Genomic DNA, 15206 nt, shown 5'->3' on the forward strand with positions numbered 1-15206 from the left:
CACTGTAGAACTTTATAGATTATTTAGCTTGCAGTTGTAATCATGTGACTTTTATTAATACCAGTAGCTCTGGAAATATGACTCTTTTAAGACATTCGTGTTTACAGTAGAAAGTTAAAATTAGTATTTAATAATTTAATATTTAGTTAATGTGGTTGAGGCTCAGGTATTTCACACTTAAGAAATACGTGGTAATTGGTCATGATTGTGCTTTTCACAGTTTGTTTATTTAGAGACAGGGTCTTGCCCTGTTGCCCAGGCTTGAGTGCAGTGCGTGATCTCGGCTCACCGCAGCCTCTGTCTGCCAGGCTCAAGTGATTCTCCTACCTCAGCCTCTGCAGTAGCTGGGACCATAGACATACACCACCACGCCTGGCTACTTTATTTCTTGTAGAGATGGGGTTGCGCCATGTTGCCCAGGCTGGTCTCGAACTCCTGGCTTCAATCTAGCCACCTCAGCCTCCCAAAGTGCTGGGATTACAGGCGTGAGGCACCTCAACCAGCCTCACTATTAATTAAAAATTTTTTTTCCATCACTTTTGGGAGGCTGAGGTGGGAGGATCACTTGAGCTAAAGATCTTGAGACCAGCCTGGGCAACATAGAGAGACCCTTATCTCTACCAAAAAAAGAAAAAAAAAAAAATTAGCTAGGCCTGGTGGCATGTGCCTGTGGTCTCAGCTACTTGGGAAGATGAGGTGGGAGGATCTCTTGAGCCTGGGAAGTCAAGGTTGCAGTGGGTTATTTTTTGTGCCACTGAACTACAGCCTGGGCAACAGAGACCCTCTCAAAAAAAAAAAAAAAAAAAAGTTTTCATTAAACTTTTAGTTTTGAGATAATTGTAGATTCACATGCAATCCTAAGAAATGAGATTCTTTCTACTTTTTACAAAGTTTCCACCGATGGAAACATTTTGCCAAAACTGTAGTACAATGTCACAACCATGATATTGACAGTTAAGATAGGGAACGTGGCTGCATGCAGTGGCTGACACCTTTAATCCCAGTGCTTTGGGAGTCTGAGACCACAGGATCCCTTGAGGCTAGACCAGCCTGGGCAATGTAGTAAGATCTGGTCTCTACAAGAAATTTAAAAACTAGCTTGTTGTCATGGTGTTGTGCCCCTGTCAGCTACTCAGGCATCTGAGGCAGGAGTATTGTTTGAGCCCAGGAGTACAAGCTTGCAGTGAGCTATGATCATGCCACTACACTCAGCCCAGGCAGCAAAGTGAGACCCTATCTCTTAAAAAAAAAAAAAAAAAAAAGAGAGAGAGAGATACAGAAAGCATTTTCATGGATTCCAAGGATCGCTTATGTTGCTATTTTATGGCTATACTCACCCCACCTCTACCCTTCCATGATCCCTGATGATCACACATCTGGCAATCTTTGTCAGATATGTAGTTTGCAAATATTTTCTCCCAGTTTGTAGTTTTCATTTTCTTAGCAGGGTCTTTCATAGAGACAAAAGATTTCATTTTGATTAAGTCTAATTTACTGCTTTTTATGGATCATGCATTTAGTTTCAAGTCTGTTAACTCTTTGCTTAGTCCTAGATCTCAAAGACTTTCTCCTATTTAAAAAATAAATAAAAGTAATATTGTTTTACATATTACATTTATTTTTTATTTAGAGATAGGATCTCATTCTGTCACCCAGGCTGGAGTATAGTGGCACAGTCACAGTTCACTGTAACCTCAAAGTCCTGGGCTCAAGTGATCCTCATGCCTCAGGCTCCCAAGTAGACGGGATTACACATCCATGCTGCCATGCTTGGCTAATTTTTAAAATTTTTTGTAGAGATCGGGGGTGGGGGTGGTCTCTGTGTCGCTTAGGGTAGTCTCGAACTTTTGGCCTCAAGCAGTTCTTTGGCCTTGGTCTCCTGAAGTGCTATTGTTACAGGTGTGAGCAACAGCACCTGGCCTACATATTACATTTAAGTCTGTGATGCATTTTGAACTTTTATGTCAAGTGTGAGATTTAACTTGAGATTCCTTTTTGTGGGGTGGATAGTATGTTCAAGTGTTCTGGCACCTATCTCTTCTCATTGAATCACTTTTGCACCTTTCTCAAAAATCAGTTGAGCATATTTGTGTGTCTATTTCTAAGTTCCCCGTTCTGTTAGATTGAGCTGTATGTGATCTATATGTATGTTCCTCTGTCAGTCCCACCGTCTTGAACTGTAGCTGTATAAGTCTGAAATTGGGCAGACTCATTCCTCCTACTTTATCCTTTATTTTCACAATTGTTTTTAGATACTCTAACTCATTTGTCTTTCTGTGTAAATTTTAAAATAAAGTGATGTATATGTAATTTTGGTGTTCATTACTAGAATCTAGACATACAGTTAATTTTATGTTTATCTTGTATTCTATGACGTTGCTGGACTCAGTTGTAGGAATATTTTTGGATTGTTACTTTTTTAATGTGGACAATCATCTTCAAATATGGAAGTTTTATTTATCTGCAAATAGAGTTTTATTACATCCTTTTCTATCTGTGTGCCTTTTATCTCCTTTTCTTGCTGTGTTTCACTGGCTGCAACTTCAGCACTGTGTTGAGTAAGAGTAGTGAGAGTGGACATCCCCCTTGCTTCCCATTTTAAGGGAAAAGTATTTATTGTTTCATCATTAAGTAGAATGTTAACTGTAAGTTTTTGGTAGATGATCTTTGTCAAGTTATGAAAGTTCTGTTGTATTCCTATTTTTCTGAAATTTTTTTATCATTAACTTTTAACATTGACTTTTTGTCAGATGTTTTCTGTGTTGATAGGATTATATGATTTTTCTTCCTTAGCCTGTTAATGTGATTTTATATGATTAATATGATTGATTTTCAAGTATTGAGACAGTCTTGCATGAGCCCTACTTTGTCATATAGTGTATCTCTCAATTCTATCTTCTAATGTTTTGTTATGGGTTATTGTGTCTATATTCATGAGGAATATGAGTCTGTACTTTTTGTGCTATCTTTGGTTTGGTGTCAGAGTAATACTTTGTAAAATGAATTAGGAAGCATTTCATCCTCTTCGATTTTTTAGAAGATATTGTGTATAATTGGTGTTAATTAACTTTTTTTAAGTATTTGGCAGAACTCACCAGTGAAACTGGAGATTTCTTTACTAGGAGATTTAAAGTTATGAATTTAGTTAACCTAAAGTTTTTATCGGACTGTTCAAATTGTCTGTTTCATATGGGTGACTTGGGGTTTGTGTTTCTGATAAACTGATCCATTGTGTCCAAGTTGTCAGTGTTTATTTAGTCCCTTATTCTTTTTGTTTGTTTTTTGTCTTTTTTGAGATGGCATTTTTCTGTCACCCAGGCTAGAGTGTAGTGGTATGATCATAGCTCACTGCAGCCTCAGCTTCCCAGGCTCAAGTGATCCTCTCATCTCAGCCTCTCTAGTAGCTGGGACTACAGGCATGTGCCACCATGTCCAACTAATGTATTTTTATTTTATTTTATTTTGTAGATATGGGGTTTTGCCATGTTGCCCAGTCTGGTCTGTAACTCCTGAGCTCAAGCGATCCACCCATCTTGGCCTCCCAAAGTGCTGGGATTACAGTAGTGAGCCACCGCACCCGGCCTTGCTTACTCTTTTGATGTCTGCAGGGTTTATAGTGATACTTTTTTACCGTTCTTATAATGGTAATTTGTGTCTTTTCTCTTTTTTCTTAGTCTCCTAGAGGTTTAAAGGACACCTTATCTAGCATATGCTTACCCATCGGCTAGATTTGCTTATTTTATTGAATTTTTTCTCCCAAAGAATTAGCTCTTTGTTTCATTTTTTTCTCTATTTTTTGTTCTACATTTTATTCATTTCTATTATTATTATTATTCTGCTTGCTTTAGGTGCATTTTGTTCTTATTTTTTTAGGTTCTTAAGATGTACATTTATCTACTATCTATTTCTATGTATTCACTCATTTTTGAGACAGGGTCTCCCTCTGTCGCCAGGGTGGAGTGTAGTGGTGCGATCATGGCTCAGTGCAGCCTTGACCTCCTGGGCTCGAGTAATCTTCCTGAGTAGCTAGGATCACAGATATGCACCACCATGCCCAGTTAATTTTTTTAAATTTTTTTAGAGACGAGGTCTCCCCATATTGCCCAGGCTGGTCTTGAACTCCTGAGCTCAAGCAGTCCCCTCCCATGTTGACCTCCCGAAGTGCTGAGATTACAGGCATGAGCCACCATGCCTGGCCTGTTGTCTGAAAGTTTTCTGTTTTCCTAGGCAGCGTCCTTTCCTGATCTCTTGGCAAGAGAGAGCAGGGGTTTGTTGGGACTTTTTTTTTCTTGTTTGTCCTCCCTGGTGTTTCCAGCTTCTTCAGCTCTAAGTCTAGGATATATGAGGCAAAAGGAAAACCCAGAATTTGCCACCACGTCATTTCTTGAGTCCCAGGGTCCTTGGTAGGTCTGTCTTCACTTTACCTTTTGGTGTCTTTACTTTTTTTTCTAGACAGGATCTTGCTCTGTTGTTCCAGCTGTAATACAGAGGTGCGATCATGAATCACTGCAGCCTTGAACTCCTGAGCTCAAGTGATCCTCCCACCTGAGCCTCCTCAGTAGCTGGCACTATAGGTGTGTGCCACCACACCTGGCTATTTTTCTTCTTTTTTTTTTGTATAGAGATAAGGTCTCGCTGTGTTGAACAGGCTGTTCTTGAGCTCTTGGACTTAAGCAATCCTCCTGCCTTGCCCTCACAAAATACTGGGATTATAGGTGTGAGCTACTGCACCTGGCCCCTTGTAGAGTCATTTTATCTTTGTTTCATATGTAGCGTCTAGGCTGTTTAGTCGATTTACTACTGGGAAGAATAGGAAAAGTACATCTACTCGATCTTCCCAGGAGAAGTCGTTCTCACTTTTGACTTTTGAAAGTATGGTAGACAAAAGTAGCAGTACATCAGATCAAAGATGTCAAGTCACATCAAATCAAAGATAGAATCTGCAATCATTTTCATATAGAAACTTTGACAATTATAACCAAATTATGTATACCCATAAAATAAGCCATCTGTGCAGCAACATTGATCTGGACTATACCAGGGGCTTCTGTCCTTGTGAGAATACGAAAGAAACTAGACCTCTTTCTCTGTAATCTCCTTATCTAGTTGGGACAAAAGACCAACATATACAAAATAATCACAGGGAAATGCTAAATTGCCCTGCAGTCTATTAGAGATGCGGTGGCAGGGGGCGGAGCACGATAAGTGTCATCAGCAAATATGGTCAGATTGTAAACTAATCTACTTTTTTTCAGTTTTATAACTGAAGGTCCTCTTGGGGTAGTTTGTGTTTGTTTGTTTGTTTATTTGAGAGAGAGTTTCGCTGTGTCACTCAGGCTGGAGTGCAGTGACGCGATCTCAGCTCACTGCAACCTCCGCCTCCCAGATGCAAGTGATTCTCATGACTCAGCCTCTGGAGTAGCTGGGACTACAGGCGCGTGCCACTACGCCCAGCTAATTTTTGTAGTTTTAGTGGAGACGGGGTTTCACCATGTTGGCCAGGCTGGTCTTGAACTCGTGACCTTAGGTGATCTGCCCGCCTCAGCCTCCCAAAGTGCTGGAATTACAGACGTGAGCCACTACGCTCAACCTTGGGGTAGTTTATTATACAGATTTGTCAAATGTAATTCAGTCATTTTATTTAAAGCCTACTATGTGCTAGGCCACTGTGTTTAGAACTGGGATATGAATATTAGTAAAATGTACTCCTTGCCCTTAATGAGCTCTCAGCATTAGTTGAAGTCGAGGGTGGAAAGCAGATATAAGAAGACAGAACCTTAAATTGCAACAATGCAGTGGGACACATGTTATGTAAGTGTAATTAGGCTTACGTAGACGAATTTACAGGAATAGAGAAATAAGAGGTCAGAGTAAAGCCACGGAGAGGTGATGACATTTCATGTTTGGAAGATGATTAAGGACACAAAAACTCACAGCTGTGCAAAAAAGCCCATGTAAGGGAGCTCAGTAGAGCGTGTCGGACATGGGGTTACATTGAGGTTCCAGTGTGTAGGATGTGTAGCTGTATACATTGGCCACTAACCCAGTTGGTTATTTTTAAGTGTTTATATTTTAATAATTTGCACTATTCTTTGCTGTGGTTCAAATCCATTGATTTTTATCATATTAAAATAAGAAATGTCCAGATGTTTTTTAAATATATTAATGAATATTCTTGGGTTGTTAGTGGGTGGTATATTCAGTAGATGGTAAATAAATGACCAATTTTTCACTGAGACACTGACTTTCTATACCTGCATATATGTACCTTGATTTTTAAAGAATTTTGGATAAACTTGCTTGTGTTTGGCACAAAGAGAGCACAAAGTAGAGGCCTTAAAGTTCTCTTCAGCTGATATAGAAAGAGATTATTTTGACTGGTCTTTATGGTCTTCAGCAAAAGAAATTACAATAATCACTGTTTTGGGGGAGCTAATAATTGAAGGTAGTTTAATTTGAACCTTCATTTGAAGGTCGTTTTTCCCCGTATATGTCTATGCTCATTAGCAAAGGATGTAGTGCACCTCCCTGACTACTTTAGGATTTCCTTTTCAGATTTTATTTAACTTGTTAACCTCTGGAATGCCTAAAATTAAATAAAAATACTGTTTTGAGTTTATATTGGGCTATGTATTTTGTCTGTGTGTAATCTGTTATATATATGTATTGTATAGAGTTTATATTGAGCTGTATATAATAGCCAATATTTGGGGCTCTATGCTTGGAACATTTTTAGAAAAATATTCTATTTTGATTATATGGTCCAGGAATTAATCTCATTTTAATTTTTCATTGCAGATGGAGTCGGGTGGTACAGTTTTGAGTACCAACTGGTCTGATGTAGGTAAAAGGAAAGTTGAAATCAACCCTCCTGATGATATGGAATGGAAAAAGTACTAAATAAATTAATTTGCTCTCACTGTATTATGTATATTCACCTAATGCCCGTTGTGTATTGATATTGCATTCTTGAATTTTGAACACTGAATATCTTTTTGAAAGATTATACCTCTTTACCTCTTTGTGCTTTAGAAATTATTTTCCTTCAAGTGTTCAAGTCTAATGAAGAATGAAGATAACATTTTATCACTTCTGTCCTTAAAGATTTCAGACATGGTGAAACTGAATAAAGCGTATCACTTGCTCCTAGATAGATTCATTCTATCTAGTTGTGGGGATGGAGAAATCTTTAATGGTATATTTTGGGTTATTGCCTTATTTTTGATGCAGTATTCTGTCAGTAATTTATTAGATCTGGCAGCTTTGGGTGAGCATAGATTTTTCGCCTTCAGTGTTACATTGTGTTTGCTTTTAAAAACTGCTTTTGAATGGAGTTGTAAATACAATTTTTCTATGAAGACGTTTGGTTTATTTACCTTTTTCTTAAGTTTTTAATGAGAACTTTGAGAAATTATCACAGGGAGTTCCCATTTAGTTCTTTTAATGGGAAGAATTTGTAATTTTGATTGCACTGAGATATTTTGGTCCTTACCTTGCAAATTTCTGTATAAAATATAGATACCTGAGTTTTAACACACTGCAAGTTTATACTAAGGGTAATCTGCAAAGGTAGGGCAAAGAAGGTTCTAGGAAAGCCCAACTCCACTTGCTGCTTTTATCACAGCAGGATTCCTGAAATTACAGCATTGGTGGGTTTTTTTGGTGTGTTTTTTTCTTCTTTATTAGAAAATCTCTGTTGTCACGTCCCCATGATTACTTTGGTTTCATTGGTTTATGGTAACTGCTGTGAGTAAGTTAATGTGTATATGTTTATTATTTACTCTGTGCCTAGAATATATAGATATCATGAAAATACAAAAAGTAAGAGACATGATTATTAACTTCAAAGAGCTTATAAATGTAGCAGGGAAAAAATAACATTCATGAAGGAACTGTGTAAAGACTGAATGCTGAACTCAGCATAAATACACTTTAGGGACAGGAAAGTGTTCTGTGATTAAAATTGTTTACAGTCTAAGCTGTTATAAAGTATAGGCTATGGATGACCTGTAGATCTGACTTTGTTTTCTCACCATAATTTTCTCAACTGTAATACCCCAGAGGTTGGTCTCAGCTCTGTTAGGTGTCAGTAACATTTTTATGGCAAAGCACTACCCTGTACCATCAGAGCAGGGTGAGTGGGAGGCAAACAGGTCATCATTTCAGCCTCCAAAACAGTAGAAATTCAGCTCCTTCCTTCTAGTCCTTTGTTGTGGGGTGTAGGGGAGTTACTAAGGAAAGTTTCAGTAGGGTGATACCAGATAGTGCCCAAACCTGTTATAGCTTGGTTAAGCATTCTAGAGTTTTCATGTGTCCTTTTGTCCACTTAGAGCTACTAGATACATTTTTTGTTCTTGAACACTGAAGGAAAAGGCAAAATTAAGTTTTTGGTTGGATGGATTTCTAAAGTTTTCTCCTTAGGGAAATAGGATAGTGACTTTTGTATTCTGTGTGTTAAATTTTCTCAGTACCAATAATCCTAAGATGAGGAGGAAGGCTATTGCTGCAGAGGCATAGTTGAGGACGTACAGCACTACACCAGAAACAGGAATGCTTAGCTCTAGCAGATCTTCTGTCATTGCTGCCTTCATAATCTTCAACAGGTTTAGGCCTTTCTTAGTTCCTTTGTAAATAATCCATAGAGTCTTAAGTGTTATAATTAAAGGTCCATGATTCTAAATACAGAAGCATATTTTTGCCGCTTAACTTTTTCTTTATTAAAAATGACACTACTAAAATAGCTGTTTTGAGCAGGTGCTTTAGCTCATGCTTATAATCCCAGCATTTTGGGAGGCAGAGACGGGCAGATCACCTGAAGTAAGGAATTCAAGACCAGCCTGGCCAACATGGTGAAGCCCTGTCTCTACTAAAAATGCAAAAATTAACCAGATGTAGTGGCATGCACCTGTAGAATTGCTTGAACCGGGAGGCAGAGGGTGCGGTGAGCCAAGATCATGCTGCTGCACTCCAGCCTGGGTGACTCCATCTCAAAAAAAATAAAATAGCTGCTTTTTAAAAAAAATATAGTACTATCTTTGGTTGTTTTTAAAGGACATATTATCTAGAATATGCTTACCTATTGGCTAGATTTGCTAAGTGTTGTGGGATTTGGGATTTTGCTGGTCTAAAGGGAGTTTGTAAAACACATGACTGAAAGCATTATAAAACGCACCTTGTCAAATACATTAGATTTATAGGTCAAGGGAATTTTGAAAAGTAAGCTAGATTTTGCTGCTCAAGAATCCCACTCTAAAGTACTGCTTTGTTTAATCATTCTAGATAATGGAAGCTTGTAAGCCTCCAGAAAGTTAAAACAAAAAACTTCATTCTGATTGAGAGCCTCTTAACTCTATCCTTATTCTCTGCTATCTCATTATAGCTATTAATTGTTCCCTCTTTGTTTCTAGACTCCAATTTTCATTTCTCAAATTTTGGTTCTCTTAGTGCTCTTAGTAGCCTTTTGTTTGTTCAGAATGTATATATTTTTCCTCTTAAGTGTTTCCTTTCCCTTTTAAGGTTAGCCCTGGAATACATATCTTTCTTGGTCTTATAGACTTCATCTCTTCTGATTTCCATAATAATTGGCACCTTGATGACTCCAGAATTCTCCCACTGTCTTCAAAGAGAATTATCTGCTGCTTTGAACTCTGCTATCTAGTAATCTCGTTAGGTATCTATACCACAAGTTTGAAACATCAAGGTCAATTTTGATAATTTCCTGTCTTACGTCTTAATACCCATTCAGAGTTGATTGCCAACTAACAAACTCAGTCTTTAGCACTGACACTTACTGGCCAATCTGTTTTCTCTCTATAGGGAATGAAATGGAATGGAGAAAGAGGATAGCTTGCATTAATAACTTAGCTTTTAAGAACATTTTTATTCCTTTTTAAAAAAAGTTTTTAGAGACACGGTCTTGCTGTATCACCCAGGCTGGAGTGCAGTGGCACAATCATGGCTCACTGTAGCCTCCAACTCCTAAGCTTAAGTAATCCTCTTGCCTCAGCTTCCCAAAGTGCTGGGATTACAGGTGTGAGCCACTGTGCCTGGCCCACATTTTCTTTCTTGGCTCACTGTAGCCTTGATCTTTCAGGCTCAAATGATTCTCCCATCTCAGCCTCCTGAGTAGCTGGGACCACAGGCATGCACCACCACGACTGGCTAATTTATGTATTTTTTTTTTTTTTGTAGAACCAGGTTTCACTGTGTGCCCAGGCTCGTCTCGAACTTCTGGGCTCAAGTTATCTTCCTGCCTCAGCCTCCCCAAAGTGCTAGGATTACAGGAGTGAGCCACTACAGTGGCCCGGTCATGAACTTCAAGTAAATGTTTAAAATGGAGATACATCACAATGCTATTATGAGTTATTTAGATAGAAATGTTAATTTAGTTCAGTACTTAAATATTTTTTGGCTATGCTTTCCCATTTTACCTTTCTCTACTCCCTCCTCAGTTACCTACATACTGGATTAGATTATTGATCTCTGAGATATATCTCTGACCCAGAGCAAAACTGCATATTAATTTACCATCTAATCGGCCTAATGCACTTAAATTCCTTTGGAATCTTTCTTGTTCAGATTAGTGTGCATCTCTCTGAACTTGTAGCTTTACTGACATTTCCAAAAAAAGGTAGAAGGTTTCTAGGTGGTGGTTGTTTTTCTTAGTTCCTAGAGCCACTTACCCTTTGTAACTAGCTCTAAAGAAGTACATCTTTTGCTCATACCTGCTACTGTAACCATATGAGAGTATGGATTTAAGTTATTTCTGCCTAGAGGAACTAGAGAGATGATAAAAGCTAGAAGGACAAAATGCTGGTTTCTGTGCAGGGAAGGGTCATACGTAGTTTTAAATAAAAGGGATCATCTCTTTTGATGCGGTTTCCCATTCTCCATCTGTGCATTTTTTAAATCGTAAGATCATTTTACACCGAGAGATTTTATTTTCGGAACTTGTGGGGAAAATATTGATTTACCTACAAATGTTACTATTTGGAGCCATCCTTGTGTTTTGTTTCTGAGATTAATTTAACTCTTAGCCTCACTTCCTACCTTAGTAAAGTTGCCACTCCAAGTCAGCTAAAATCATATACAATTCTAACCCGTTACTGCAAATAGTGGTAGTGACTGTGTACTAGCATTTCTTACGGACTGGGTGGCACTATCTCATTTTTAATAGCCCTTCAATAGCATCCCATTATTGCAAATCAGAAAGATAATGGGGCCAAAGTAAAGCTCTTTGCCTAAGTCACTCTACTAGTAAGTAATTGCAGTAGCTGGGATTTGAACCCAGACCTGTCAGACTCCATTACCCATACAACTGCAGTCTTCTCATCAGATGTGGAATGAATGATTTTTATTACCAAATCAGCTGATTGGAAATGGAAGCAGAGAATATGCAAGTTAAAGAACTAATTTTTTTTTTTTTTTTGAGACGGAGTCTCACTCTGTTCCTCAGCCTGGAATGCAGTGGTGCAATCTCGGCCCACTGAAGCCTCCACTTCCTGGGTTCAAGCGATTCTTCTACCTCAGCCTCCTGAGTAGCTGGGGTTACAGGTGTGTGCTGCCACACTGCCATGCCCAGCTAATTTTTGTATTTTTAATAGAGACGAGGTTTCACCATGTTGGTCAGGCTGGTCTTGAACTCCTGACCTCATGATCCATTCACCTTGGCCTCCTAAAATGCTGGGATTACAGGTGTGAGCCACTGTGCCCAGCCAAGAACTAATTCTTATATATGAGCTGGGAAGATATGTTCCTAGAGATCCTCACTTTAAGTAGGAAAGCTTATTAGGAATCCAAATCTCTTGCCTCATACAGAAAGTAATGCAAAGAAGTAGTCTGATTTTTGAGAGGGTGATGTTTTTCTCAAATCCAGATTACAGAGAAACAGTATACCTTTAACAACTGTTGCATGTGTAAGAAGACTGGCACATGATGTCAGTGAAATTCTTTTTTTCCTTTAACTTGAGAGCTCTCATACCAGTTCCGTTGTACAAATAAATGCTGAGATTGTTTCAAGGTTTTATTCCTACAGACATGTTAGGATTTGTGTATCACTGATTTCTCCAATAAAATTAGAATAATTCAGGTTAGTTCCTTTTTCCTAACTTAGTTAGCATTTTCTGTGTGTGTGTATATATATATATTTTTTTTTTCTTTTTTTTTTTAAATTTTGGCTTGTCTTGAGTCTTCTGGATACTTGGTATGCCTTCACATATGAATTTTTGGTTTTATTTTTACATTGAGACTTCTGCCTATATCATTGACTTTATTTTTTCCTATGATTAAAGGATTCAGTTATAACAAAAAGATGTTTCAGAAACACTACTATTTACCTAAAGGTAATTTTCAGTTTCTTTAGAAGGAGTTAGGAAAATGGTCCTTAATACCTATATGGGGTTTTCTTAAAAACCGTACCCTACAATGCAGCCACAAAAGCTCTAAATAATAAACAATTGTGCATACTATTAATATATATTTAATGCTTTTGTTAAGTACATGAAAAGACAGTATTGCATAGTGGTTAAATTCGTGGACTCTGAAGCCATCCTGTGGGGATCATCCTGGCTACATTGCTTACTAGCTGGGTGACAGTGGATAGGTGCTTAATGTCTCTGTGCCTCAGTTTTTGTGTCTTTATAAAGGAGATAATAGGATCCACCTCATGCCTCATGGTCTGAGTTGAATGAATTCATGTAACTCCACAGTTATCTTAATCCAAAAGGCTCAAAATACTAAGGTTTTGTGTGTGAGTGTGTGTGTGCGCGCGCGCGCGCACATTTGTATGACGAGTGATATAAAACCCAACCTGAATTTATACTATGTATAGTCAGATTTTGCTGCAGAAATATTAAATGTTTAATTATAGAATGCTAGCACTGATCCTGCTGAAATTGTTACAAAATACAGCAGTTGCCCCTTATCTGTGGCAGATACATTCCAAGACCCCCAGTACTGAATGCTGTATATACTACATTTTTTTCTATACACATATGCCTACTATAAAGTTTATAAATTAAGCACAGTAAGATATTAATAATAAAATAGAATATACAATATACTGCAATAAAACTTATGTAAACAGTTATTTTTGGACAATAGTTGACTATGGGTCACTGAAATTGTGGAAAGCAAAACCGTGGATAAAGGGGAATTACTATTAATGGTCTATCTATATTGCATTATCTTCTAAAATCCAAAATTCTGACTTCAAAAACTCATCTGGTCTGAAGGTTTTGGAATTACGTATCTATGTGTGTGAAGTGCAAAGAGCAGTGCTTCATGTAACAGATAACATCAGAGATCCTAGGCTGGAAAGTGTAAATCCTAGAGAAGCTTTTTTTGTGTTGTAAGTTCAGTCTTGCAAGATTTGGAATTCTCTCTGAGGAAAGTGTATCAGCCAGTTAACAACTGTTACTGTAATTTATAAAATTTCTACTTTGGAGAGCGTAAGAGTTCATGAAAAGTTTTTAATAAATTTTAATAATTTTACTTACAGAGATCTTAGTTATGTAAGTATTGTCAGCAGCACTTTATAAAGAGTTGTAAAATAAAATGGTGGCAGAAAATATCAACTGTTTGTAGAATGTTGAGGGACTTCCTTCCGAAATTCTCTGGTTTTCATTTCAATTGCAAAGCTCAAAACAGAAGGTAAAACTATTAGGATCTGTAAAAAATGCAAGGTACAAAATCACACTGTTTATAAACCACAGATTATCTTGTTATTCCCATCAGTGAAAAGAAGCTGATAGACGTTTTTATGAGTTAGTTCATCAATCTTCTTCTTACCCCAAATGAATCAGTGTGCAGCAGATACAAGTGTATAGACATTAATATGGGCTCACTCTCAGCTGGGAGTTCTCACAACTATCACTTTTTACTGATTATCTGTTTTCTAAACTTTTTCTGTGACTTGAATTGACTAAAAGTGAACACATTGATAAGTAATGAGCTTAGGCCGAGGATATATATCCAGTGGGGGATGAAACATGCTTAAGAAAATGAGTGCATTTCCTTGACTTTATTATTATTATTATTACTAGTTTGCTATTTCAAAACAATTGACTTTAAAAAATTATACTTCACCACAGAGACAGTTGTTGTTTTGTAATGGAAGGAGGAGTAACTTACTAATCTAGACTCTTAGAATCCCAGTTCTGATACTTTAATAATTGTGTGTTTTGAGGGCAAGTGACTTATCTGAACTTTTTTCTTATTTATAACACTGGATGATAACCCTCAGGATTGTGAGGATTTAATAACTAAGTCCTGACTCAAATTATGTGATCAATAAATGCTACTTAAGTGTAAAGTCTTTGATTTATTTTTCCCCTCAGTCCTGTTTGGTGTTGAAATTCTTCAAAGGAGGGTGAGTCTGGCATTTACCTGCTATTCAAGAGTTTTCAGAATTCAACCCCAGCCAAAATTTTTAGCCACATCTCTTGTCACTGCTTTGCTGTGTACTAAAGCTCCCAGACACACAAAAATCTTTTAGACATAGTCAAACTTTTTCTTTAAAGGAGACTTACAGTCTCTATTGCGTATTCTTTGTTTTTAGTGTTCAGACATCTGCTGTATCTGAATATGTTATGTATTTTCATTCCTTTTTCTGCCCCTCCTGGGCATCTCCAGTTTCATACTGATGTGTCAAAACTGAATTTGTATGCTACCTCCAGGAAAGCAACCTAGTCTTTTGCTACTCTGTTACTGACTTTTGTGGCATTGGATTGGGTTATTTGCTTATGGTTGAGTCATCATTGGATCCTTTGATGGAGTCATACCAAAACTACAGTGTGTCATGAGCATGCTTGAGAGTGCTGATCTATTCCTTGTTTGTCAGATCAGTACATTAATTGATTCATTTCTTCCCCCGTGTGACTGAGCTTCTTGAGTGTGGGGGCTGGCTTCCATCTTTGTATGTGTAGCACCTGGTGCATACAGAACAGGCTCTCAGAATTGGATGATTTTGCTCATGGTCTTATCACTGCACAGAATGCCCTTATTTTCTTCCATTCATTCTATGAGACCTCAATTAAAATATCAGTACTCTTGTGGAATTCCCTGCTCCAAGCCCTCTGCTGAAATGCATTGCCACTCTAGTTGTGATGTGGAGGTGCCTCATTTATGCCTCTATGATGACACCTCATGGTGTCACATATTTTAGGGTTAATTGCAGCTGTGTCTGTATTACCTTGTGTGTCTTGGTC

The 15206-nt window shown here is 37.7% G+C and overlaps 1 protein-coding gene across 2 annotated transcripts in view; it reads left to right on the top strand.

Moving 5' to 3' along the window:
• The window catches only part of SUGT1 (SGT1 homolog, MIS12 kinetochore complex assembly cochaperone), a 36531-nt gene extending 29173 nt beyond the window's left edge, over positions 1 to 7358 (top strand). For both annotated transcript variants that reach the window (XM_077973854.1, XM_001084516.5), the window contains one exon: positions 6799 to 7358. In XM_077973854.1, coding sequence (XP_077829980.1) covers positions 6799 to 6900 — 102 coding nt within the window. In that variant the 3' untranslated portion in view covers positions 6901 to 7358. The remainder of the gene's footprint in view (positions 1 to 6798) is intronic.
• The last annotated feature ends 7848 nt before the right edge of the window (positions 7359 to 15206 follow it).

Source organism: Macaca mulatta, chromosome 17, assembly GCF_049350105.2.
Source record: "Macaca mulatta isolate MMU2019108-1 chromosome 17, T2T-MMU8v2.0, whole genome shotgun sequence".
Lineage (NCBI taxonomy): Eukaryota > Metazoa > Chordata > Mammalia > Primates > Cercopithecidae > Macaca > Macaca mulatta.